Raw genomic sequence first — 24,704 nt, 5'->3', positions numbered from 1 at the left:
TCCGTAATAGAATAAACATTTCAGATGTAAAAATAATTCCAAACCTATTTATCCTATTCACTCTGAACATTTTGTTATTTACTTAAAACATTTTACACTCCATACAAAATAAACCCCTCCCTCTCCCGTTCCTACAACCTATTAAGTAGAATATTTATTAATTTCTTAACTACACTCTAACTTTTAGTCTTTGTATCTTATTCTATTTTAGCCTTTTTAATATTTATTTTTCATGACTGTTTCAATTTATTGTTGTTTTATGTAAAGCGTTTTGAATTTCCTTTTTACTGAAATGTGCTACCTGTATAGAAACATAAAGTTGCCTTACAACCTCCAGCCGGAACGCAACCCGTTTCCCCTCGCCATTATATTATATTGCTATTGCTTGTGGAGTTTTGAAACGTGTAACTACACTCAACATTAAACCTGATAAAGACTCAAATCATTGACAATGTTTTTTTGCTTTTAAATTTCTTCATTAAAGCAGAATTAGACAAAATATGAAAACGTGTGATTCATGAAATGTAAACAGGGGACTGATTGATTTCTCAGCATCTCGTTTAACTCTTTGTTTATTTGTTTAGGGACAAGTATGTAGCATGAACCAATGTCACACGCCACAACATTTTTTTATAGGGTCAATGGTGGCCTAAAGGTTAGAGATGCAAGCCTGTGACCGGGAGGTTGTTGGTTCAATCCCCAGGCCAACAGGATAAAATCTGGGTGGGGAAAGTGAAAAACTGATCCAGTGGAGCTGCTCAGTGACCAGCAGATCAGAATGTGGTTGTACTGGGTAGCTTCCAGGTATGATTGATTTGATTAAAAAGGTTAAAAAAAAAAGAAATTAATGGCTGAAATTCTCATCCTTAATGTCGAAACCTCACCTGCTCCTCCATCAGTGAATCCAGAAACATGCAGTGTGTATCCGTAGTACTCTGGGTCAATGGAGAATGAGGAGTAATGCGCAAACACTTTGTTTCCTTCAAAGTCCTCCATGTCGACCAGCAGCTCGTACCTTTTCCTCAAAGTCAGGTGGTAGAGAGACTCAAGACCTGGAAACAAACATAAACATTTAGAAACAGTTTCATGGAGACATGACTGTTAGTTCGGTTTCATTTCTCACCGAGCCAGTATTCTCCAGCAGCGATACCAAAGCCGGTCTTGTATTGATCCCAGCCCCTGTAGAAGTTCACCGTGCCGTCCATCCTCCTCTGGAACACCTGGGGGGGATGGGATGGGGGATTAACTAGATAAACACACAAGATATCTGACAGCTCATGTTTCCAGACAACAAGGATTTTACTGGAATGTGATTTATTCTGAAGGAACTACAGGAAGTGTTGACTTCAGTGAAAATACTCACCGTCCACCGTCCTCCTTCTGAACCCATGTCACAGTACACCTACGCACAAACACAGGTATTAGTTAATGTGATTGTGGGGGTTAACCATAGACTGTAAAAATAATGGACTAAATAATCGCCATCAGTTTTTAACTCTGGCCCCTTCCTAACCAGCTAGCATGACATAGTTGGTGCCAATGGTCTTCTAGTTTCATATGACACAGACGGATCGATTCTGGACATAGCCTCTTACAAGATGAACCTCAGCATTTCATAAAATGATTGTTGGAATATTTAAATAAAGATCAATTTGATTGGGGAAATCAATTATTTTTTAATCCAGCCCTAATCTGTTGTATCAGAAGCATCAGTCAGAACTTGTAACTCTTCACATTATTATCATCTGAAATTCAACCTGCGTCCCAGAGAGGATGAAGTGTACCTGGACAGCAGACGTGGGTCCAATGGGATAGATGGTGTACACTCCACTGGGTCGGCTGTTGTCATTATTATAAATGTCGCTGCAGTCCAACGGCAGAACGAGCGGCCGGCAGCTGGTCAACAGTGGAGCCAGCAGGAGGAGGACGAATGAGACCAGCTGGAACAGAAGAGATGTTGTCATTTAGTTTGATTAAGAACAAATTTCTGACTTTGGCCTCTCCAGCAGGATCAGGGAGACTCTGCTGTCGTCGACGCATTCTCATTTTGGTTGGTGCTGATTTGAAAACAAACTGTGCTGACATCGTACTCTATGTGGGTTTTTCCACAGGGTTCTCCCTCTGCTTTTGGTTTTGTTCTCATGCAGAGCTAGAATACTCTGTAAGCAAGATGAAGACTTTTTCTTTCCCTGTCCAAATTCTGGGGCCACAAATGATTAAAATGTGCTTGTGCTGAATCTGTTAACATACTGAAACTACTGACTAACAATTAGACAAATCAGCAGATATATAAAGTTACAAACTTACCTTCATGGTGAGATTTCAGCTGAACTGAAGATGAAGATCCTGATATCAGTGTGTTTGGACGCTCTGTTGTCTTTGATGTCTGTGATATCTCTAGTGTCTCATGGTGTCTCTCCCTCTTATTTATTTTCTTAAAATTAATACATTACTGAATAACTGCTGTTTCACAATGATACAACAACAAACAGTCCTTTGGATTATACAACATTGGCAGCACCAAAATCACTTTTGGGAACTCGCCTCCATTGAATGACCAACAAGACAAATTATTACTTTGGAGTAGATATGATTTATGGCTGAGGTCATATCTTGGGATGATTCATTATAATCTTACCCCTTTATTTATGTAAACACTTTTCAGTACAATCCAGTAGAACACTTAACTGTGTACTCAGTAATACACAGAGAACTGAATTCATCCATTTCCAACAATGTCAACAAACATGGAAACAGTATTATTACTTGTAAAATTTGTTTCAACTGTAGTCAGCCATCTATTATCTATAAGTGAACTTTGGAGGGAGAGTAAGAGTGATTTTATCAGTTAGATAACAGTTGAACTGGGGATCTGAGCCGGTAATCAAACCTCAGATCAGACTCATGTCTCTGATATCTCTAGTGTCTCATTGTTTCTCTCCCTCTTGTTTATATTCTTAATGTTAATAAATTACTGGATAACTGCTGTTTCACAATGATACAACAATAAACAGGTGGAAACATGTCCTTTGGATTACACAACATTGTCAGCACCAAAATCTCATTTGCCAGCACTTTTGGGAACTCGCCTCCATTGAATGACCAACAAGACAAATTTTTACTTTGGAGTAGATATGTTTTATCGCTGAGGTCATAGGTTGTGATGATTCATTATAATCTGACCCCTTTATTTATGTAAACACTTTCCAGTAAAACACTTAACTATCTACTCAATAATACACAATAACTGAATTCATCCATTTAATTTAATTTATTATACAGGAAAGGTAAAAGCAACATTAAGTTACAATATAAACAGGCCTGACTCAGTTTAAAAACTGGTTTCCAGCAGGTTCCTGTTCTGCAGAAACATACAACATTGAACACAGTTTACGGCACATGAAGACAGAAACACATGTACAGGACATTAGCATAGACTAGACGGATACAGACAACTAAAGACAGAGACACATGTACAGGACATTAGCATGGGCTAGACACATACAGACAACTAAAGACAGAAACACATGTACAGGACATTAGCATGGGCTAGACACACAGACAACTAAAGACAGAGACACATTTAAAGGACATTAGCATGGGCTAGACACACAGACAACTAAAGACATAAACACATGTACAGAACATTAGCATGGCCTAGACACATACAGCCAACTAAAGACAGAGACACATGTACAGGACATTAGCATGGACTAGACACATACAGCCAACTAAAGACAGAGACACATGTACAGGACATTAGCATGGACTAGACTCATACAGACAACTAAAGACAGAGACACATGTAAAGGACATTAGCATGGGCTAGACACAGACAACTAAAGACATAAACACATGTACAGGACATTAGCATGGGCTAGACACACAGACAACTAAAGACATAAACACATGTACAGGACATTTGCATGGGCTAGACACACACAGCCAACTAAAGACAGAGACACATGTACAGGACATTAGCATGGACTAGACACATACAGACAACTAAAGACAGAGACACATGTAAAGGACATTAGCATGGACTAGACACATACAGACAACTAAAGACAGAGACACATGTACAGGACATTAGCATGGGCTAGACACAGACAACTAAAGACATAAACACATGTACAGAACATTAGCATGGGCTAGACACACAGACAACTAAAGACATAAACACATGTACAGGACATTAGCATGGGCTAGACACATACAGACAACTAAAGACAGAAACACATGTACAGGACATTTGCATGGGCTAGACACATACAGACAACTAAAGACAAAGACACATGTACAGGACATTACCATGGGCTAGACACATACAGACAACTAAAGACAGAGACACATGTACAGGACATTACCATGGGCTAGACACATACAGACAACTAAAGACAGACACACATGTACAGAACATTAGCATGGCCTAGACACATACAGCCAACTAAAGACAGAGACACATGTACAGGACATTAGCATGGACTAGACACATACAGACAACTAAAGACAGAAACACATGTACAGGGCATTAGCATGGGCTAGACACATACAGACAACTAAAGACAGAGACACATGTAAAGGACATTAGCATGGGCTAGACACAGACAACTAAAGACATAAACACATGTACAGGACATTAGCATGGGCTAGACACAGACAACTAAAGACAGAAACACATGTACAGGACATTAGCATGGGCTAGACACACAGACAACTAAAGACAGAGACACATGTACAGGACATTAGCATGGACTAGACACATACAGACAACTAAAGACAGAAACACATGTACAGGACATTAGCATGGACTAGACACATACAGACAACTAAAGACAGAGACACATGTACAGGACATTAGCATGGCCTAGACACATACAGCCAACTAAAGACAGAGACACATGTACAGGACATTAGCATGGGCTAGACACAGACAACTAAAGACATAAACACATGTACAGGACATTAGCATGGGCTAGACACATACAGACAACTAAAGACAGAAACACATGTACAGGACATTAGCATGGGCTAGACACATACAGACAACTAAAGACAGAGACACATGTACAGGACATTAGCATGGACTAGACACATACAGACAACTAAAGACAGAAACACATGTACGGGACATTAGCATGGGCTAGACACACACAGACAACTAAAGACAGAAACACATGTACAGGACATTAGCATGGGCTAGACACACACAGACAACTAAAGACAGAAACACATGTACAGGCAACCCGGTCTCATGCCAGGTTGTGAAATAGTCACGTTATTTAGATTTATTGATTTGTGTACAGGTCACGATTTTGACATTTATTACGTGTACACGTCACGAATTTTGAACATGTACAGGTCATGATTTTCGAACCTGTTCTGGGGGACGCAACAACGGGGAAATGAGGCGCCACACGCTGGCCACAACAACAGTACGGACCACCACATGTGAGACGCGATCCCCCGGGTGCATCCCCAGGTGCAGGGGCACAAAACATCGGGGAAACGAAACGCCACAACGGGACGGTTGTGGTTAGGAAGAGAATAACGAGGAAAGGAACTGCAACACACGGGACGCGATCCCCGGTCTCCAGGGTGAAAGTCCTGTGTTGTTTGACCCATCCACCCCCCCGACCAACATCCCTGCGCGGACTTTCGCCTTATTAATACTACTCGCTACCGTCATCGTGCTGTGATCATGAAATATGCTTCCCATTGAAATGCATTGCTTTACAATTCGTAATCCCCACAAAAAAAAAAAACGACATTATGGTGTCCTGTCCACGACTCAATAGATTCAATAACGTGTCCATATCACAAACTGCCATGAGACCGGGCTGGATATAGGACATATAGCATTGGCTGGATAGATACAGACAACTAAAGACAACAGTACAGACAGTGCAAACAAGACTTGGACAATATATGAACAATCAATGGGTGCAAGTGTAACTGGTGAGAAGGAACAGTTTGTGTGCCTTTTTGAAATATGTGATGGATGGTAGTGTTCTGATGTGATGGGGAATGTCATTAAAAATTTTGGTGTATGTATAAAAAAAGGATTTCTGACCATAGTTGTTTTTGTATGGAGGGGGGGGGGGTGGGGGACTGGAATGAGTGCCTGTGAGACTGACCTAGTGAGATGTACTGGTCTCATATTGTGTGTCAGGAGAAGTGCAGCGAGTGCTGGTGAAGAGATGTTTTGAGTCTGAAAATGAAATGCGATAGCGTGGCTGTTTATGTAGTTCTGGTAAGTCAGAGCGTTTCAGCGTGTGAGTACAATGCGATGGTGAGAACACTTTAGAAGATTACTGTGGATCTTGAGAGCTCGATTATATAGTTGTGCTATCGGTTCAGTAATTCATCCATTTCCAACAATGTTAAGAAACATGGAAACGGTATTATTACTTGTAAAATTAGTTTCAACTGTAGTCACCCATCTATTATCTATAAGTGAACTTTGGAGGGAGAGTTTGAGTGATTTTATCAGTTAGATAACAGCTGAACTGTGGATCTGAGCCGGTAAACAAACCTCAGATCAGACTCAACACAAACACACTTTCAACCCTCGTTCTTCCCAGAAGGTGAGTTCGATCATGTATTCTTAACCCAGATTCTGATTGATTTTAGGTCTGAACTCAGGTCCTCTGTGTTATCTCTCTGTGGCTCAGTGGGTCAAAGTTTTAGATCTGTTTGAGCTGTAGAAAGTTTGTTTTTCATCATGTATTGATTTATGGTAGCTGGGCCGTTAAACGTGAGGCTGGGATTAAAAAATAGTTTTTCCGATTTAAATCGGCCTAATTTGATTGATCCGATATCGATTTATGATGTGAGGAATCCATTTCATGTTAAATAACACACCAAAGTTAGGCTAAATTTGGGCAAGAGAAATACTGGCATGACAAGTTTCACAGATGTATGGCTTTAAGTTTACCATCTCTGCACTGAAGAAGCATATGTACAGTATATTGTACAGCAGGGATCAACGTTAAGGTTTTTTTTCACTTGCCCACAAGTACAAATTTTAGTCAGGCAAGTGAAAAATAATGATACTTGCCCAAAGTAAATTTTTACTGGCCCCTATAAAAACTGTTTATATTTTTTTTATTAGTGGTTATTAAAGGTGCACAATGAGTTCCTGCATGGTCACTTCTTTTGACGTTCCATGTAAATTTCAAACAAAACAGAGCAAGCTCGCCCCTCCCCCCATGTTTCCGTAACTGTCATAACTAACTGACTAACTGTCACTAACCCCCACCCCCAACCATCTTGTCGGTGATTGGCTGGAACGTGGTTTGTTGTATTTTGGGGCCTATCCTGTGCCCCCTAGTGTTTGTTTGACGTTTACGAGCCCTGTGTCAGTGTATTCAGGGGGCAGGCAGCTAGCTAATCAAGAAGAGATGCCTACGATTTGAGACTTGCGCTGAAACCATGCAGGAACTCATAATGCACCTTTAAATAACAAAAAAGTCCTCTTAGCTGCCTTCAAGCAAGATGCTGCTTGAGTTTATCGTGGTACTCCAGCATCTGTTTTCTGAATAAAGACATTCCTTTAAAATATGATCCACTTTTATCTGCCTTGGACTCGAACTTTCAGCAAACTTCGCAAAACACTGTAGTTGTTTCATCGACATCCTATACTGCCACCCAAGAAAAATCCTTCATCCAGGATGCTTAAAACCCTTTTTTGCACAGAAGGGAGGGAACGGGATGAGGAGAAGGGAGGAGCGAGCTAGTCTTCGTTTTGTTTGAAAATACTTTGAACGTCAACAAGAAGTAACATCACCCAACATCGCACCTAGAGCACCTTTAATAATGCAGCAATTTAGAGGGATCCTTGTACAATTTACAGCATTAGTTCTCTGAGAAGCTTTCATATCCAAGATGAACTGGTATGGTAAAGGTTTCATGTATTAATGTAAGAAAGTTTACAGACTCTTCACACAACAACCTTTTGGTGATATTTTCTTGTTAACATTGTCTCTGATCTGACATGCCAATAATATGATGTTAAATCCCACCCTCGGGTGTAATATTGTGATCATACAACAATGGTTACTTACAACATATAGAGATAAATAGATATAAATATATAAACTGTAGCAACAGTCCTTCGCTGTTAGGCAGGTTACCAACTTAAGCTAATGTTAGCTTCGTAGAGATTGTGGAATTTCCCAAACTGAATAAATACTGCACATATAAACAGTAAATTGCTCTCCTATAGTCAACAAACTTAAAGCAACAGAGACGATTTATGGTCCCTTCCTGTTTAGTCAGCCTGCTAAGTTAGGCCAACGTTAGCTTTGTAGAGATCGTAGGATTCTGCAGATCCCAACATAAACATAAACCATAGTCTTGTTGCATAATCCAGGAGACTCCTGAGTTTCTGTGTTGATGATTAAAATAAAAAATTGAGAAGTCTTCCCCACTCACTCAGTGTTTTCCCTCCGGTGCCGACAGACGGTATGGCCTGCAGGAAAAAGGTGTGTTGTGGTGCTTCTGTTCTGGAGGTGACGCTGGCCGTCCTGTTCACTCTCATGACGGCCGTTAGCATAACACTGATCGCAGTGATGGCTACCCGGAAAACAGACACAGGTGAGAACACACCAAACACACACATATTTACATCTGGAACCATCAAATTATCTAGACTGGGTAAACCCAGCCCAATCTGCCGGTGATTTGATTTCTCCCTGCAGCTCAGGCTGGAAACCTGTATGTTTATCTATCCTGCTTCCGTAACAATTTTGCAGGAACCAATAACAGTGGCTTATCCACCTGACGGGCTATTGGCGGGTTTAACACGATGACAATAGAGAAGCATCCAAGCATCTTTTTGTTTACATTCAACATGACAGTCACCGAAGTGCAGCAACCCATTGATGGCGCTATCGCTGCTATGTCACTGGGATTGTTGGTCTGATTGGTTGAAGGACTATCCAATTGCACCCAGAGTCATTTGAACTATGCCCGTTGGTCATGCATACACATGGAGTGGGACGAATACCAGACATTGTTATGGTTGTTTACGAATAGTTACCCAAATGCATACCACAAAAATTCGCATTGACTGTGATGGATTAGCTCTCTGCTGCAGGTGTCAAGTGACTGGGTTAGTTTTCATAATTAGACTATAGGAAGTCACTCTAAAAACTGATGATAGTTTGGAAAACGATAACGGTACGGTCCCCTAAAACTAACAGCTATCCTTCTCGGTTGTCCTATCAGGCCCGGAGCCGACCCTTCCTCCAAGTCCGGAGCCGACCCTTCCTCCAAGTCCAGAGACTCCACACAAACCCTACCTGATTGGGGTGGGCCGAGCCGACTGCACCGGGCCTCCAGCTGAAATCCCTCTGGTCAGTGCCAAAACACACACACCAGATACTGATTCTGCCTTCAAAGCCTGCTGCCACACGACTTCCTCTGAGAACTTGACCTAGAGATAATAGCTACACCCAGGTGTCCACATACAGATGATAACGACTGCCAGGTATTCAAGTAGAGACATAGAGAGGCAGAGTTTTGGACAGAGGATAAACAAGCAGCATTTGAGCGAGCTAGAGGTGCAACAGCAATTGAAGGTGTACTTGTTGAGCAGGTAACAACATATAAGTATTTAATCATACAATTAGACTGCCAGTTGCAGTGTTTGCTCAAAGATAAGTCAGCGTTTATATTTTTTTAAGACGACTTAGGCCCCGTCCACACGTACCAAAACAATCTTTTTTTTACCCGTCTTCCCTGGATTCGTTTCAAGAATAGTTGCGTCCAAACTAATCCACTTGTAAATGACTCAATACGCTACTTCATAGTCCAGGCCTATAGGCGGCGCTGTTTCTGCTACAGAAATTCACCAAAAACGGAGAAGAAGAGCATAGTCACTTCCACTTCCCGTCATAACATGACTAGCTAGATTATAACGTTCTCTTAATACATCCGTGGACTATAAAACCTTTCACCACTGCCGCCGCAAGAAAACGTGTCTTTGTTTACGTTGTATAATGTGCTGTTGGATTGCTTTTTATTTTGCATGATTGCAGCGCGCTAGTAGCGAGCTAATGTTAGCTAGCTCTAACATCGGCAGTCAAACAAACGAATGATGTCTTTTTAATAATCTATACGTTTTTCTTGCAGTAGCCTTTCTACAATAAGCCGTGGTAAAAGTTACTATAATCCGTTCAAGGAGTTGATAAGCAGACAGATTAGCTAGCTAGTTGATAAGTCTACTTCCACTTTATAAACAGATAGCCATAGCAGCTAACGTTAACGTTACTTCGCTGCTGGAGTGGTCAGCTACTTTAGCGATGTTTAACGTTGGCTACATAACGTTAGCAATATATCTTGTGTAGAATCCAGAGGGAAGGGTCAGGGAGCAGAGACACAGTGTTTAGATGAAGTGAGCTGGTGTAACCATGGAGATGGGACATGCTCGTTTAGCTTCACTGCAGTTGTGTGTGCGTCAGCCGCCGTGGGAGAGGGTGTAAAAGAGGGGTGTGGCGATGACATCATCGATACGGATCCGTATTTACCATCCATACGAAGCCAAACATGAGACGTTTTCGGATTTTTTCACCCTGAGACCAGGTTTCAAAAAAGTGCGTTTGCAGGATTCGTCTGGACGGTCGGCCCAAACGATGCAAAACATGTGCGTTAGACCAAAAAAACGTTTCCGTGTGGACGGCCCCTTAGAGTTCATGAAGTGGACAAAGATATCATGCTACTGTACAAGGCAGCCATTGCATCTATTGTTCGTTAATGCATTATGGCTCGGTTCGGTAACCTTTCCATTAAATTAAAATCACAGCTCTAAAACTTGATAAAAAGGGCTGGGAAAATAATTGGCCAAATTCCACCAACACCTCTTTAGGAGCTCTTCGAGGAGGTGGGGAGGAAACAGGGTCTCAAAATCACCTACGACCCAAATCACATCCTGTATAGTAAGTTTGAGCTGATGCCCTACAGGCAGAAAGTACAAGTTACCAAACTGCAAGCTTAAAAGGTATGAATTCTCATTTGTGCCTCTTTCAATCAAATTAATGAATAATAAGAAATACAAGTGTGTGTGTGTGTGTGTGTGTGTGTGTGTGTGTGTGTGTGTGTGTGTGTGTGTGTGTTGGCTGCAGTGATGTATGTGTGACTGATACTACTAAATAATATTTGTGGTACTTATCATTATGGTTATAGGATGTGCAATGCCTGATAGGGTACTGGTGAAATATTTATATATATATACTATGTTAAATTTGATATGGTATTATGCAATTGGGCATTGTGCATTACAGAGGTTATTGACCACAGCATGAGTTAACGGGAAATGTGCAATCATTATCTAAATGAAGTGCAATACGAGGGGGGGAAGGATGTGTTATGGGTTCTTCTGTGATTGTGGGGAAAGGTGGGTGGTGGGGGGGGTATGGTGTGAGGTTTATTAGATGTTCATTGAAGCATTGGATGAGATAATGTATGATTATGTTTCTATGTCCATATCGTTTCTCTCGAGTGCCCAAGATGAATTTTTCTTATAGGAGACAATAAAGGCTTATCTTATCTGATCTTAGAGAGTGATTGAAGAGAGGGAGCAGCATAACCCTAAGAACAAAGCAGAGAATCAGAGAAATAAAACATTTTCTCTGTTTCATCTCTATTAGAAATGCAGCTGTAGCAAGTATTTCACTATTACTATCCTCGTTCATATGTTAAGACAATATAAATGATATCCAGCTACAAAAAAGTTTGAACAGAATTACAGAGAGTGGTTTCTATGCAGATGATACACTGTCTCTTCTCATTGGTGGAAACTGGCAGCTTTCAAATCTCTGCAGACCAGAGTGTTGCAAGTACAGTGGTCCTCAGAAGTTTATGAACCCATGCTAAAGTTAAAAAAATCATCTTTAAGAAATTGATCTTAATGCCTCAATAAAATAAAAAAAATAGGAAAAGTCCAACCTTTAAGGACACCAATTTTCTTTGTGAATTAATTAAAATAGCCCCCCATCATCACATACCCTTCACCATACCCCCACATCATCACATACCCTTCACCATACCCCCACATCATCACATACCCTTCACCATACCCCCACATCATCACATACCCTTCACCATACCCCCACATCATCACATACCCTTCACCATACCCCCACATCATCACATACCCTTCACCATACCCCCACATCATCACATACCCTTCACCATACCCCCACATCATCACATACCCTTCACCATACCCCCACATCATCACATACCCTTCAACATACCCCCACATCATCACATACCCTTCACCATACCCCCACATCATCACATACCCTTCACCATACCCCCACATCATCATATACCCTTCACCATACCCCCACATCATCACATACCCTTCACCATACCCCCACATCATCACATACCCTTCACCATACCCCCACATCATCACATACCCTTCACCATACCCCCACATCATCACATACCCTTCAACATACCCCCACATCATCACATACCCTTCACCATACCCCCACATCATCACATACCCTTCACCATACCCCCACATCATCATATACCCTTCACCATACCCCCACATCATCACATACCCTTCACCATACCCCCACATCATCACATACCCTTCACCATACCCCCACATCATCACATACCCTTCACCATACCCCCACATCATCACATACCCTTCACCACACACCCCCACATCATCACATACCCTTCACCATACCCCCACATCATCATATACCCTTCACCATACCCCCCCACATCATCACATACCCTTCACCATACCCCCACATCATCACATACCCTTCACCATACCCCCACATCATCACATACCATACCTAGAGATTGGCATGGGGTACTTTCCATAAAATCATCTCTCAATGCAAATCAAACCAGCTATTAGGCTAACTGAAATAGAACCATGCCAATCTCTAGGTATGGGAATTTAACATAGTTTTTTTTTTTAATTAAGGCATTGAGATCAATTTCCAAAAGATTATTATTTTTATTCTTCTTTTTAGTCAACTTTAGCATTGGTTCATAAACTTATGAGCACCACTGTAGCTACAAGTTTCAACTTGTCTCGTTTGCTCTTTGCTCTGAACTGAGTTTAAGTCGTTGTCGACACATTAGCCCTTTTTCCTCGATGTGTGTAATTCTTTATTTGTCATTCACGATTGCATGTATGGCTCTGATTCTGATTTCAAAGTGGGTTGACTGAGCATGTCACTGACACATGGCAACACTTTCCCATTGAAAGTACCCTGTTTACCTTTAAAGATACATACTTCCCATGCTTATAAATGGTGTATTTCTGAAGAGAACTGCATACACCCTGGACTTCAGCTCACTTAGGACTTCAGGAAAACACACAAACACACTTTTGAACTGCAGGGAATCAAACTCCAAAGTCTTCAACTGAAGGCCGGGCAGTTCCCGTCTGACTGGGTGTGTTTTCACTGATAATCTTTATGGCTTCTCTGCTGAAATCTGAGATACTATCAAACTGTCAATTTCTCAGTCTGCAACCAGAGGATTATGAACATGTGTCTTTTGTCTAAACATATCTGTATTAACTGCAGGAAGAAACACACAATCTCCAGAAAGCTGATGCTAATGATACAAAGCCCCATTTCATGTCTACCTGAGTTAGGTTGATATGGAACAAATGATCGACAAAAACTTGAACCATGACCTCAACACAACTCCAATCTGCAAAAAAGGCTTGCAGAGACTTTATTACCTGCACAATGATAGCTTTATTTGTTACCTATTGAGTCCATTTCATGCGTTAGTTTGATTTGTTGGTCTGGAACCTTACAGTGCAAAACAAAAAGCATCTGTTAAACATTGTAAAAGTGGCACGCAGCAGCTTTCTTTAACAGATGTCTACAACAGACAAGTTTTTCAGAAGGCACAGTCGATCTTAGCAGTCTCTGAACACCCACTCTTGGGAGGAATTAGTTTTTCTCCCTTCTCGGTGGAGATGCAGTTTGGGTAAAAAAAAGCAATCAGTTTAAACTTTCCTTTGTTCCAAGTGCAATAGACCTGGGTTTTAGTGCCACATGTTACCATATGTGCCGACCCAGAGCATCAAGAAGTGACTCCAAGAGTCCCGATCAAGCGTGTCTAAATCAAACACCAAAGGAGACTTTTTGTGTCAGTAACAAATGCCAAAGGCTTCTGACCAAGTGTCACTTTTTAAAGGTCCCATGACATGCTGCTTTTTGGATGCTGTATATAGGCCTCAGTGGTCCCGTAATACTGTATCTGAAGTCTCTTTTATATACACCTTAGTGGTCCCCTAATACTGTATTTGAAGTCTCTTTTATATAGGCCTTAGTGGTCCCCTAATACTGAATCTGAAGTCTCTTTTATATAGACCTTAGTGGTCCCCTAATACTGTATCTGAAGTCTCTTTTATATAGGCCTTAGTGGTCCCCTAATACTGAATCTGAAGTCTCTTTTATATAGACCTTAGTGGTCCCCTAATACTGTATCTGAAGTCTCTTTTATATAGACCTTAGTGGTCCCCTAATACTGAATCTGAAGTCTCTTTTATATAGACCTTAGTGGTCCCCTAATACTGTATCTGAAGTCTCTTTTATATAGGTCTTAGTGGTCCCCTAATACTGTATCTGAAGTCTCGTTCCCAAAATTCAGCCTTGGTTCAGAATTACAGCCACTAGTGCCAGTCCCACAATGAGCTTTCCTTCGGATGTGCCATTTCTGTGTCTGTAGCATTAAACCCAGGGCTCGGTTTACACCTATCGCCATTTCTAGCTACTGGGGACCATAGGCAGGCTGGGGGAACTCATATTAATGTTAAAAAACCTCATAAAGTGACATTTTCATGCCATGGGACCTTTTAACATGCTGGGAGTGAGAACGTGTATATATGTTGTTTTATTGGCAATCAACCTAGTCTTTCATTTAGGTGTGATGACGTGTTGATTGTACAGCCTTTTGTCCTCCATCTACAGTATACAGTGGGGGAAATAAGTATTTTGACCCCTTTGACCCCTATATATATTTCTAAATAAAACCAAAGCCATGCTTTTATTTGTGCACTTCTTGAGCTGCACCTGATATTCTGATATTCTTATTGCAGCACCTGATATTCTTATTGCAGCATTTGACCCCTTGCAAACTCAGCAAGGGGTCAAATACTTATTCCCCACTGTATACAGTGGGGAAATAAGTATTTGACCCCTTGCTGAGTTTGCAGGTTTGCCCACTTACAAAGAATGCAAAAATCTACAATTTTAATCATATGTACATTCTAACAGTGAAAGACAGAATCCCAAAGAAAATTCCAGAAAATCACATCATATGAATTTATTAAAATTGATAACCATCTGATGAGGAAAAACAAGTATTTGACCCCCTGGACAAACAGCAAGTATTCTGGCTCCTACAAGCCAGTTAGTCTTTTCTTTAAGACACAGCCCCAATCCGAACCAATTATCTACATCAAATACACCTGCCTCACCTCGTTACCTGTATAAAAGACACCTGTCAACACCCAAACAACCAGCATCCAACATCCCCACCATGGGCAAGACCAAAGAGCTTTCTACGGACATCAGGGACAAGATTGTTGATCTGCACAAGGCTGGGATGGGCTACAAGAGAATCGGAAAGCAACTTGAGAGAAAAGATCAACTGTCGGTGCAGTTATCAGGAAATGGAAGAAGCACCACAACACCGCCTAACCTCCCTCGGTCTGGGCCTCCACACAAGATCTTGCCTCGTGGGGTGTCCCTGATCATGCGAACGGTGAGGAATCATCCCAAAACCACAAGGGGGGAACTGATGAATCAACTGAAGGCAGCTGGGACCACAGTTACAAAAGAAACGGTTGGTAACACACTACGCCCGTCATGGATTGAAATCCTGCAGCGCACGCAAGGTCCCCCTGCTCAAGAAGAAACATGTACAGGCCCGCATGAAGTTCGCCATTCACCACCTGGACGACTCAGAAGAGGCCTGGAAGAAGCTGATGTGGTCAGATGAGACCAAAATAGAACTTTTTGGCCTCAACTCAACTCGTCGTGTTTGGAGGGCAAAGAACACAGAGTACAACCCAAAGAACACCATCCCCACCGTCAAGCATGGTGGTGGCAACATCATGCTTTTGGGGTGCTTTTCAGCCAAGGGGACGGGACAACTCCATCGTATTGGGGGGAGGATGGACGGGGCCATGTATCGTGGAATTCTGGACCGACATCTCCTTCCCTCAGTAGATGGGTCGAGGATGGGTGTTTCAGCACGACAACGACCCTAAGCACACCGCCAAAGCAACAAAAGAGTGGCTGAAGAAGAAGCACATCAAGGTTCTGGAGTGGCCTAGCCAGTCTCCAGACATGAACCGATTGAAAATCTTTGGAGGGAGCTTAAAATTGAGGTTGCCAGGCGACAACCTCGGAACCTGAATGATTTGGAGGCTGTCTGCAGGAGGAGGGCCAACATCCCTGCCGAAATGTGCACAAACCTTGTCACCAACTATAAAAACCGTTTGACATCTGTGCTGGCCAATAATGGCTTTTCTACAAAATATTAACATGCTGTTTGTCCAGGGGGTCAAATACTTGTTTTTCCTTATCAGATGGTTATCAATTTTAATAAATTCATATGATGTGATTTTCTGGAATTTTCTTTGGGATTCTGTCTTTCACTGTTAGAATGTACATATGATTAAAATTGTAGATTTTTGCATTCTTTGTAAGTGGGCAAACCTGCAAAATCAGCAAGGGGTCAAATACTTATTTCCCCCACTGTATTTGTAAAGAGGACTTTCTACTACCAAGTCTTGTATCTGTGTGTGTGTTTTTCAGATGGGTTATGCCAGCCCTGATCAGACGGCTGCAGGCATACACACTCGCCTGTACAGCCGAGCCTTCGTCATCGACGACGGGAGGCGGAGAGTCGTGTTCGTCACCGCAGATGTAGGAATGATATCACAAAGGCTACGACTGGAGGTGAACACACACACAAAAACACACAGGGCCCTATCTTGCACCCAGCGCAGCGCAAAGCCCGACACAATTAGTGTCTTTGCTAGTTTAAGACCGATGCAATTGTCAGTTTCACTTCCAGCGCCCACGTCGTTTAAATAACAAATGCACCTGCGCCCATCTGTGGCACATGGGTGTGCTGGTCTTACAGGGAGGTGCGTTCAGGTGCATTCTGGATGTGCTGGTCTTACAGGGAGGTGCGTTCAGGTGCATTCTGGATGTGCTGGTCTTACAGGGAGGTGTGTTCAGGTGCATTCTGGGTGTGTTGGTCTTACAGGGAGGTGGGTTCAGGTGCATTCTGGGTGTGCTGGTCTTACAGGGAGGTGGGTTCAGGTGCATTCTGGGTGTGTTGGTCTTACAGGGAGGTGTGTTCAGGTGCATTCTGGGAGTATTGCTATCTTGAGGCAGTGGGAAGTGATCGCTCCATTGACCAACAAAAACCTGGTCTAAAGTCAATAATGCAGCATTTCATTGTTATTTTAACAGAGCATTAGTAAAATGCTCCTAGGCTCGTGCACACGCACACTATGCTTGTTACACACACAGGGACGCACAGCAGCACACACACACACACACACACACACACACACACACACACACACACACACACACACACACACGCACGCAGTGTAAATCCTCAATATCAATATCAAATTGGAAATGTAATCGAATCGGGACCTTGTGAATCATCATCTATTTGGTAAATCATTGGCAATACCCAGCCCTATAAACACATAATGTGTCTCTCTGTCTTTTGTGTGTGTGTGTGTGTGTGTGTGTGTGTGTGTGTGTGTGTGTGTGTGTGTGTGTGTGTGTGTGTGTGTGTGTGTGTGTGTAGGTTCTGCAGGCGCTGAAGGTGAAGTATGGGGATCTGTACCGACAAGATAACGTAGTTCTGAGTGGGACTCACACTCATTCTGGACCGGCCGGATTCTTCCAGTACACACTGTTCATGATCACCAGCAAAGGTTACATCAAGGCGTCCATCGAGCCGCTGGTCAAAGGCATCGTCAAGGTGTGTGTGTGTGTGTGTGTGTGTGTGTGTGTGTGTGTGTGTGTGTGTGTGTGTGTATGTGTATGTCTGTGTTTGTGTGATTTATTGATCGGTCGACACACAGTACAGCTGCACACAAGTTTACATTTCCATTCCCTCTGTTCTCATTTTACTTAAAGTAAGTCATTGTCAAATTCATGTAACTTAAAGGTTTTTTTTCACCCTGGACCCTATGTCTCCATGTTTCTGTGTCTGAGTGTCTGATGGAACAACAATCTCTGAAACTGGTCCAGTATTAAACAAGAACCAAGCTGTAATGTAACAGGACAAATGTACAGCATCAGTTAGAGTCCACTAAAAGTTCTGTTGTTGCTGCTGACAGACTCAAATTATTATTCTAAGTGTCTGACAACATTATGGGATGGATCCCTACAGAGATAGACCTTTTAGTTAAAGAGTAAGATCCTTTTAGTTTAACATGAAACAGCCCCGAAATCACCATCACCAAACTCCACCAGACTCCATGTAAATAATCAGGACTTTTATCAGAGTAAAACACATTTCATTCAAAGTGGACAGAAACTAAATAAAACTATCAAAAGCCATCTTGGTTCATTGTTCCACTGTTCCAACAATCACCACTCTGGTTTGGTTGAAATAAACCCTTAATTCACCCATTTACATGTGGAGATATGCTGGCTCTATACACGCTAAAAGTCCTGATTATTTACATGGAGTCTGGTGGAGATATGCTGGCTCTATACACGCTAAAAGTCCTGATTATTTACATGGAGTCTGGTGGAGATATGCTGGCTCTATACACGCTAAAAGTCCTGATTATTTACATGGAGTCTGGTGGAGATATGCTGGCTCTATACACACTAAAATAGATACTATACTTCCTGCTTCTTACAGTGCAGATGCTCTATTGCTTGCTCCTGCTTCTGCTTGCATATTTCTGCTGATAATCTTGCTTTTCCTCTGAGAGAAACTATGAGCAGCGGCTCTTGGATACTTATAAATCACTGGACTATACATTTTTTGTAGACATAGTAGGCTATTGTCATATTTTAATATTTTTCTGCGTGAGCGTGGCCTACCAATAGCTCAAGCCTGTCCTAAAGTGACTGTAGCTAAAGCTAGTTAGCAGCAAGATGCCACCCTTCTCCATAGAGGACTACTACAAACTCCTTCAGAAGATTGCAGTTCTGGAAACCAAAATTTACCGGTTAGAAGTAAATATGGAAGTGAACGGATCAGGTGGAAATGACACCACTTTACCAGTGACCCAAAACAATGGACAAAAGCATGCTAACACACGGCTAACTAGCACCAGCATGACCACAAAGAAACAGGAGGGCTGTGGAACGGATAATAAATCTACAAGTGGCAGTCCTCCCTGGAGCTCTTTTGGTGCAAAGCCTAAGAGTAAATCATTTTCCTGGGAAATGGGAGGACGACTAACGGGCAGGGCACAGCGCCCTGAGATTTGTGATACGACCGGCTGGCCTGCATTACCCCCCAGGCAGAGCGCCTCTTCAACCCCTGTACTTAGTAGGACACGGCCGTGGACAGCTGCAAAAGGGAAAATCAGCAACAAAATGCCTCCCCAACAAATGAGTGTGCAGGTGAAGAACAGATTTGCTCCTCTGCTGCAGGACCCTGGACATGACCTCGATTACGTCTCATCGTCACACAGCAGGGTAAGGACTGAGAGCAATTCTAAAAGTAAAAAGCTACAGAGAAAGCTAATGACTGGGCCCCAAACTCTGATTGTGGGTGACTCTGCTGTGAAAGATATAAAAAGCAGTAAAAACACCAAAATACTCTGTTTTCCCAAATACATGGTGTCTGACTTGGCCCAAAGAATCCCAGATATCGTAGCAGCACACCCAACTGTGAAGAACATTATACTGCATATAGGGTCAAATGATGTTGTAAAGCAAAAGTCTGAAGTGCTGAATCGTGACTTTATGAATCTGCTGAACGCAGTCAGCTCCCTAAACGCAAAGGTGTTTGTCAGTGGCCCTATACCGCCAGTCAGAGGAGGAGCTGAGAGATTCGGCAGACTGTTGGCACTGAACAGATGGCTTTCAACTGCATGTATCAACAACCATTCTATGCAGTTCATTGACAATTTTAACATTTTCTGGGGCTGCAGACATCTTTTTAAAGCAGATGGACTATTCCTTAACAAGCCAGGAGTAAAGCTGTTCACCTCTAGCCTACTTTACTTTCTGCACCACACATCTGCTCCCTTGGCCAAGGACACGAGACAAGATGAACCAAAACAAGAGGAAGACACAACAAAGTGCGGCAGTGAGCCACCACAGCCCCCACCTGAGCAAAGATTTGACCATGGGAGACCAAAGAGCGGAGATGAGAAATCTCAACCCCCCATCTCACCCGTCCAACACTCCTCAAACCCCTTTGACAACCACAAAAGCTTTGAGGACCTCTTTAAGGATACTGTACGTCCCTCTCCCCTCTTTCCCCCATCCCCATGTTGGAGTTCACTGACCAGATGAAGCAGCTGGTAAATGCTGGAACCAAGTATGCTCCCCTTCCTTCTCCCATCGTAAAACGCCAGGCACCTATCCCTCCTCAAGGACGGCAGTTAACTCCTTCTCCCCAAACTGATAAGGATGCTTGTGTGCAAAATGCAGCAAGCATTAACTGATATGGGCCGGGTCCATGACTTTTTCCAAGACAAGCCTGGGCCCTGCGTATTAGATTCTTCCACAATTTATTTGGTCTGGGACAGGTCTACTTGTTGTCCCCAGAGTAAGAACTAAACAGGGGGAAGCAGAACAAACTCCCAGAAACCTGTAGGTCCGCTGCAACTCTCAGTTCTTTTAAATCTAAGCTAAAGACCTGTCTTTTTGATGTTGCTTTTCTTTAAATAATCTATTTTATTAACTTTAATTTCTTATACTGCACTGTAACTTTTATTCTTATACTGCACTATCAATTTTATTCTTGTCTTTTAATGTTTTTAATTTGTTTATTATTGTTTTTTAATTGTTTTCTAACTGCTCTTTAATGTTTTATGTAAAGCACTTTGAATTGCCCTGTTGCTGAAAAGTGCTATACAAATAAAGCTGCCTTGCCTTGCCTTGCCTTGCCTCTCCTTGCCTTGCCTAAAAGTAGTGATTATTTACATGGAGTCTGGTGACCTTGGAAATGGATATGGATTAAACCTTGTTTCGAGAGTATGTTCTGTACATAACCCAACTTAACATAAACTCTATAAAATAACTAAAGAATTGCCGGTGCAACACAGATGTCTTCTTACTTGATGGTTTTATTTCTTAAGGTGCATAACAGTGACTAATGTGAATTAGTGTAACACCTTGGTTGAGATGGGTGTCTTCACCACCCCTCTTGTGCACAATGACACCTGTTGATGATTCTTATTAAGGGCTTCATTGCCCATTCTCTCCAAGGACTCTGATGAAGATGTAACCTTACATCGAAACTTTAGTCACTGTTATGCACCTTAAGAAATAAAACCATCAAGTAAGAAGACATCTGTGTTGCACTGGCAATCTTTTTGTTATTTTATACTGTTGTGTCCTGCCTTGGTTGCACTGGATTGTTGTGGTCTGCAGAAACGCAGAGAACTCTCCTTTTTACCGTAACATAAACTGTATTTCTGAAAGTCTAACCTTGTTTCCAGAGCATAGACATAGCCCACGGTAGCATGAAGCCGGGCAGGATTTACAGGAGCCGAGGAGAGCTGGACGGCAGCAGCCTGAACAGAAGTCCTCACTCCTACCTGAATAACCCTGAGGACGAGAGACACAGGTACATACCTGTTACATGGTTAGAAGATGGGGGGTTACACAAAATACAAGTATGAACCTGAAAATGGGCATGATATGGTACCTTCAATTTTGTTTGTATTTCAGGGAGACAATGTATTCCTAAACTTTCCTTCCACCATGTAAAGACTAGGGGGTGGGAAAAATAATTGATTCTTAGATGCATCGCGATTCTCTCTAGAATGATTCGATTCTCGATTCAGATAAGTTAATAATAGATTTTTCTTTTTTCTTTTTATAAATGTTTTCTTTTTATTTAAAAGTTACTGTCACCAGACAAGTACAAATCAGAAAACAGAGTGACTGAAAGAGGACGGGATAACGGACAACAACTTAGAGTTTAGGCAAGAGTGCAGAAAAAACACACAAAAATTGCCAAAAGGGAAAAAAATTACATTTTGATACACATGGTCTAATAAGACATACATAAAATAAAATAAAAATAATTAGGCAAAATACATATAGGCTGTTCATCTACTGTATCACATGCATCTGATCACCTCATGTTTCATGTTCTAAGAAGCCAATTCTCCAGCTTTAAACATGACTGAGCCTCTGACATGGAAGATTACTGGGAGAGAAGGGGACTTTCACAATCATGTTTAAGGCTTAAGCCTTAAGGAATGTCTACACAATAAAAACCTCAGTAGACAAAACATTTCATTAAAACTTACAGTATGTTATATATAAATATATGTTACAAATATACAGTATGTCAAAATCTAAGCTTTGTCTAGCTGCTTTGTCTAGGAAATGATTAGCAAACTCAGATTTATATGTATATTTTTAAAAATCACGCATGGAAATGTACATAAAAAAATTGTTGCATCTCGATGCATCGATAATGGGTTTAGAATCGTATCGTTGGCCTCTGAATCGGAATCGTGAGGTGCAAAGAGATTCCCACCCCTAGTAAAGCGATCCTTAAAGAGAGCTGTTGTGTTTGATCCCGTCAGGTATAAGTGGAACACAGATAAACAAGTGTTGGTGCTGAAGTTCACGGGTCTAGACGGAGACGGGATCGGTATGCTCAGGTAAGAACACACACTCCTTAACAACAAGACAGTGACTGTGTTTACATGCACATGACATTCCACCTTTGTCCACCACATGTGTGATATGACGGTATTATTTAGGTCTTAGCATTCTTTGGACATGTATACAGCGTTGCATGAATAGTCAGCTGTTTGGGCCGAGTTAGCAACTCCTTCAACTGCACGGCTTCCAGGAAGGCTGCTCTCTTTATCCTCGCCTATAGACCTTTTTCAGGGCAGACATGTTGACATGTCATAGTAGGAACAGCACAGGTGTATTCAAAACCATTAATGATGGCTGCATTCCACTTAGGAGAGGTCCTGGTATTGTGCATGCTGACTCACTGAAATATCTTACTGGGAGGGACACTTGATGGAACTGAGCCATCATTAAGGTTATCAATCTCAGCTGTGCTCTTCCTACTATGACAAGTCAACATGTCTGCTGTGAAAAAGGTCCATAGCTCCTCGATGATCCCTCCTCAATGCTCGCTCCTTGCTCCTCAATGCTCAGTCCTCGGGCAGAAATAAGAGCTTTGAGACGGTCTTCCCTGAGGAGGAATCAAATAAGGGACATGAGATGCAGCCTGTGTCTCAATCTGGGTTTTTACTGCAGTTTGTGACGGTTTATGGCCTCTTGCCTGTTTACAGCTTATGATCAGCTTTGTCTCTCTGCCATGTACCTCTACCATAGCCATGCATCTCTACCACAGCCATGCATCTCTACCGTAGCCATGCATCTCTACCGTAGCCATGCATCTCTACCACAGCCATGCATCTCTACCACAGCCATGCATCTCTACCGTAGCCATGCATCTCTACCACAGCAATGCATCTCTACCACAGCCATGCATCTCTACCACAGCCATGCATCTCTACCACAGCCATGCATCTCTACCGTAGCCATGCATCTCTACCACAGCCATGCATCTCTACCGTAGCCATGCATCTCACAGCCATGCATCTCTACCACAGCCATGTATCTCTACCACAGCCATGCATCTCTACCACAGCCATGCATCTCTACCACAGCCATGCATCTCTACCGTAGCCATGCATCTCTACCACAGCAATGCATCTCTACCACAGCCATGCATCTCTACCGTAGCCATGCATCTCTACCACAGCCATGCATCTCTACCACAGCCATGCATCTCTACCGTAGCCATGCATCTCTACCGTAGCCATGCATCTCTACCGTAGCCATGCATCTCTACCACAGCCATGCATCTCTACCACAGCCATGCATCTCTACCACAGCCATGCATCTCTACCACAGCCATGCATCTCTACCACAGCCATGCATCTCTACCGTAGCCATGCATCTCTACCACAGCCATGCATCTCTACCGTAGCTATGCATCTCTACCACAGCCATGCATCTCTCACAGCCATGCATCTCTACCGTAGCCATGCATCTCTACCACAGCAATGCATCTCTACCACAGCCATGCATCTCTACCACAGCCATGCATCTCTACCGTAGCCATGCATCTCTACCACAGCAATGCATCTCTACCACAGCCATGCATCTCTACCACAGCCATGCATCTCTACCGTAGCCATGCATCTCTACCACAGCCATGCATCTCTACCACAGCCATGCATCTCTACCACAGCCATGCATTTCTACCACAGCCATGCATCTCTACCACAGCAATGCATCTCTACCACAGCCATGCATTTCTACCACAGCCATGCCTCTCTACCGTAGCCATGCATCTCTACCGTAGCCATGCATCTCTACCGTAGCCATGCATCTCTACCACAGCCATGCATCTCTACCGTAGCCATGCATCTCTACCACAGCCATGCATCTCTACTGTAGCCATGCAAAATGTTGGCT

At 42.4% G+C, this 24,704-nt stretch overlaps 2 protein-coding genes across 2 annotated transcripts in view; one reads left to right on the top strand and one right to left on the bottom strand.

The window, feature by feature from the left end:
• The window catches only part of LOC114548719 (microfibril-associated glycoprotein 4-like), a 94,338-nt gene that overhangs the window by 678 nt on the left and 68,956 nt on the right, over positions 1-24,704 (bottom strand). The window contains exons 2-4 of the mRNA XM_028568754.1: positions 1,364-1,402; positions 1,124-1,220; positions 885-1,052 (exon numbers count right to left, since the gene is read on the bottom strand). Of these exons, the coding sequence (XP_028424555.1) occupies positions 885-1,052; positions 1,124-1,220; positions 1,364-1,390 (292 nt within the window). The 5' untranslated portion in view covers positions 1,391-1,402. The remainder of the gene's footprint in view (positions 1-884; positions 1,053-1,123; positions 1,221-1,363; positions 1,403-24,704) is intronic.
• asah2 (N-acylsphingosine amidohydrolase 2) overlaps positions 8,469-24,704 on the top strand; it is a 33,560-nt gene continuing 17,324 nt past the window's right edge. The window contains exons 1-6 of the mRNA XM_028568494.1: positions 8,469-8,598; positions 9,232-9,359; positions 16,827-16,970; positions 17,845-18,021; positions 21,680-21,807; positions 22,781-22,858. Coding sequence (XP_028424295.1) covers positions 8,469-8,598; positions 9,232-9,359; positions 16,827-16,970; positions 17,845-18,021; positions 21,680-21,807; positions 22,781-22,858 — 785 coding nt within the window. The remainder of the gene's footprint in view (positions 8,599-9,231; positions 9,360-16,826; positions 16,971-17,844; positions 18,022-21,679; positions 21,808-22,780; positions 22,859-24,704) is intronic.

The sequence above is a fragment of the Perca flavescens genome, chromosome 21 (assembly GCF_004354835.1).
Source record: "Perca flavescens isolate YP-PL-M2 chromosome 21, PFLA_1.0, whole genome shotgun sequence".
Taxonomy (NCBI): Eukaryota; Metazoa; Chordata; class Actinopteri; order Perciformes; family Percidae; genus Perca; species Perca flavescens.
Note: the sequence above shows the minus strand (reverse complement) of the source record. Positions and strands in the feature narration are given on the sequence as shown.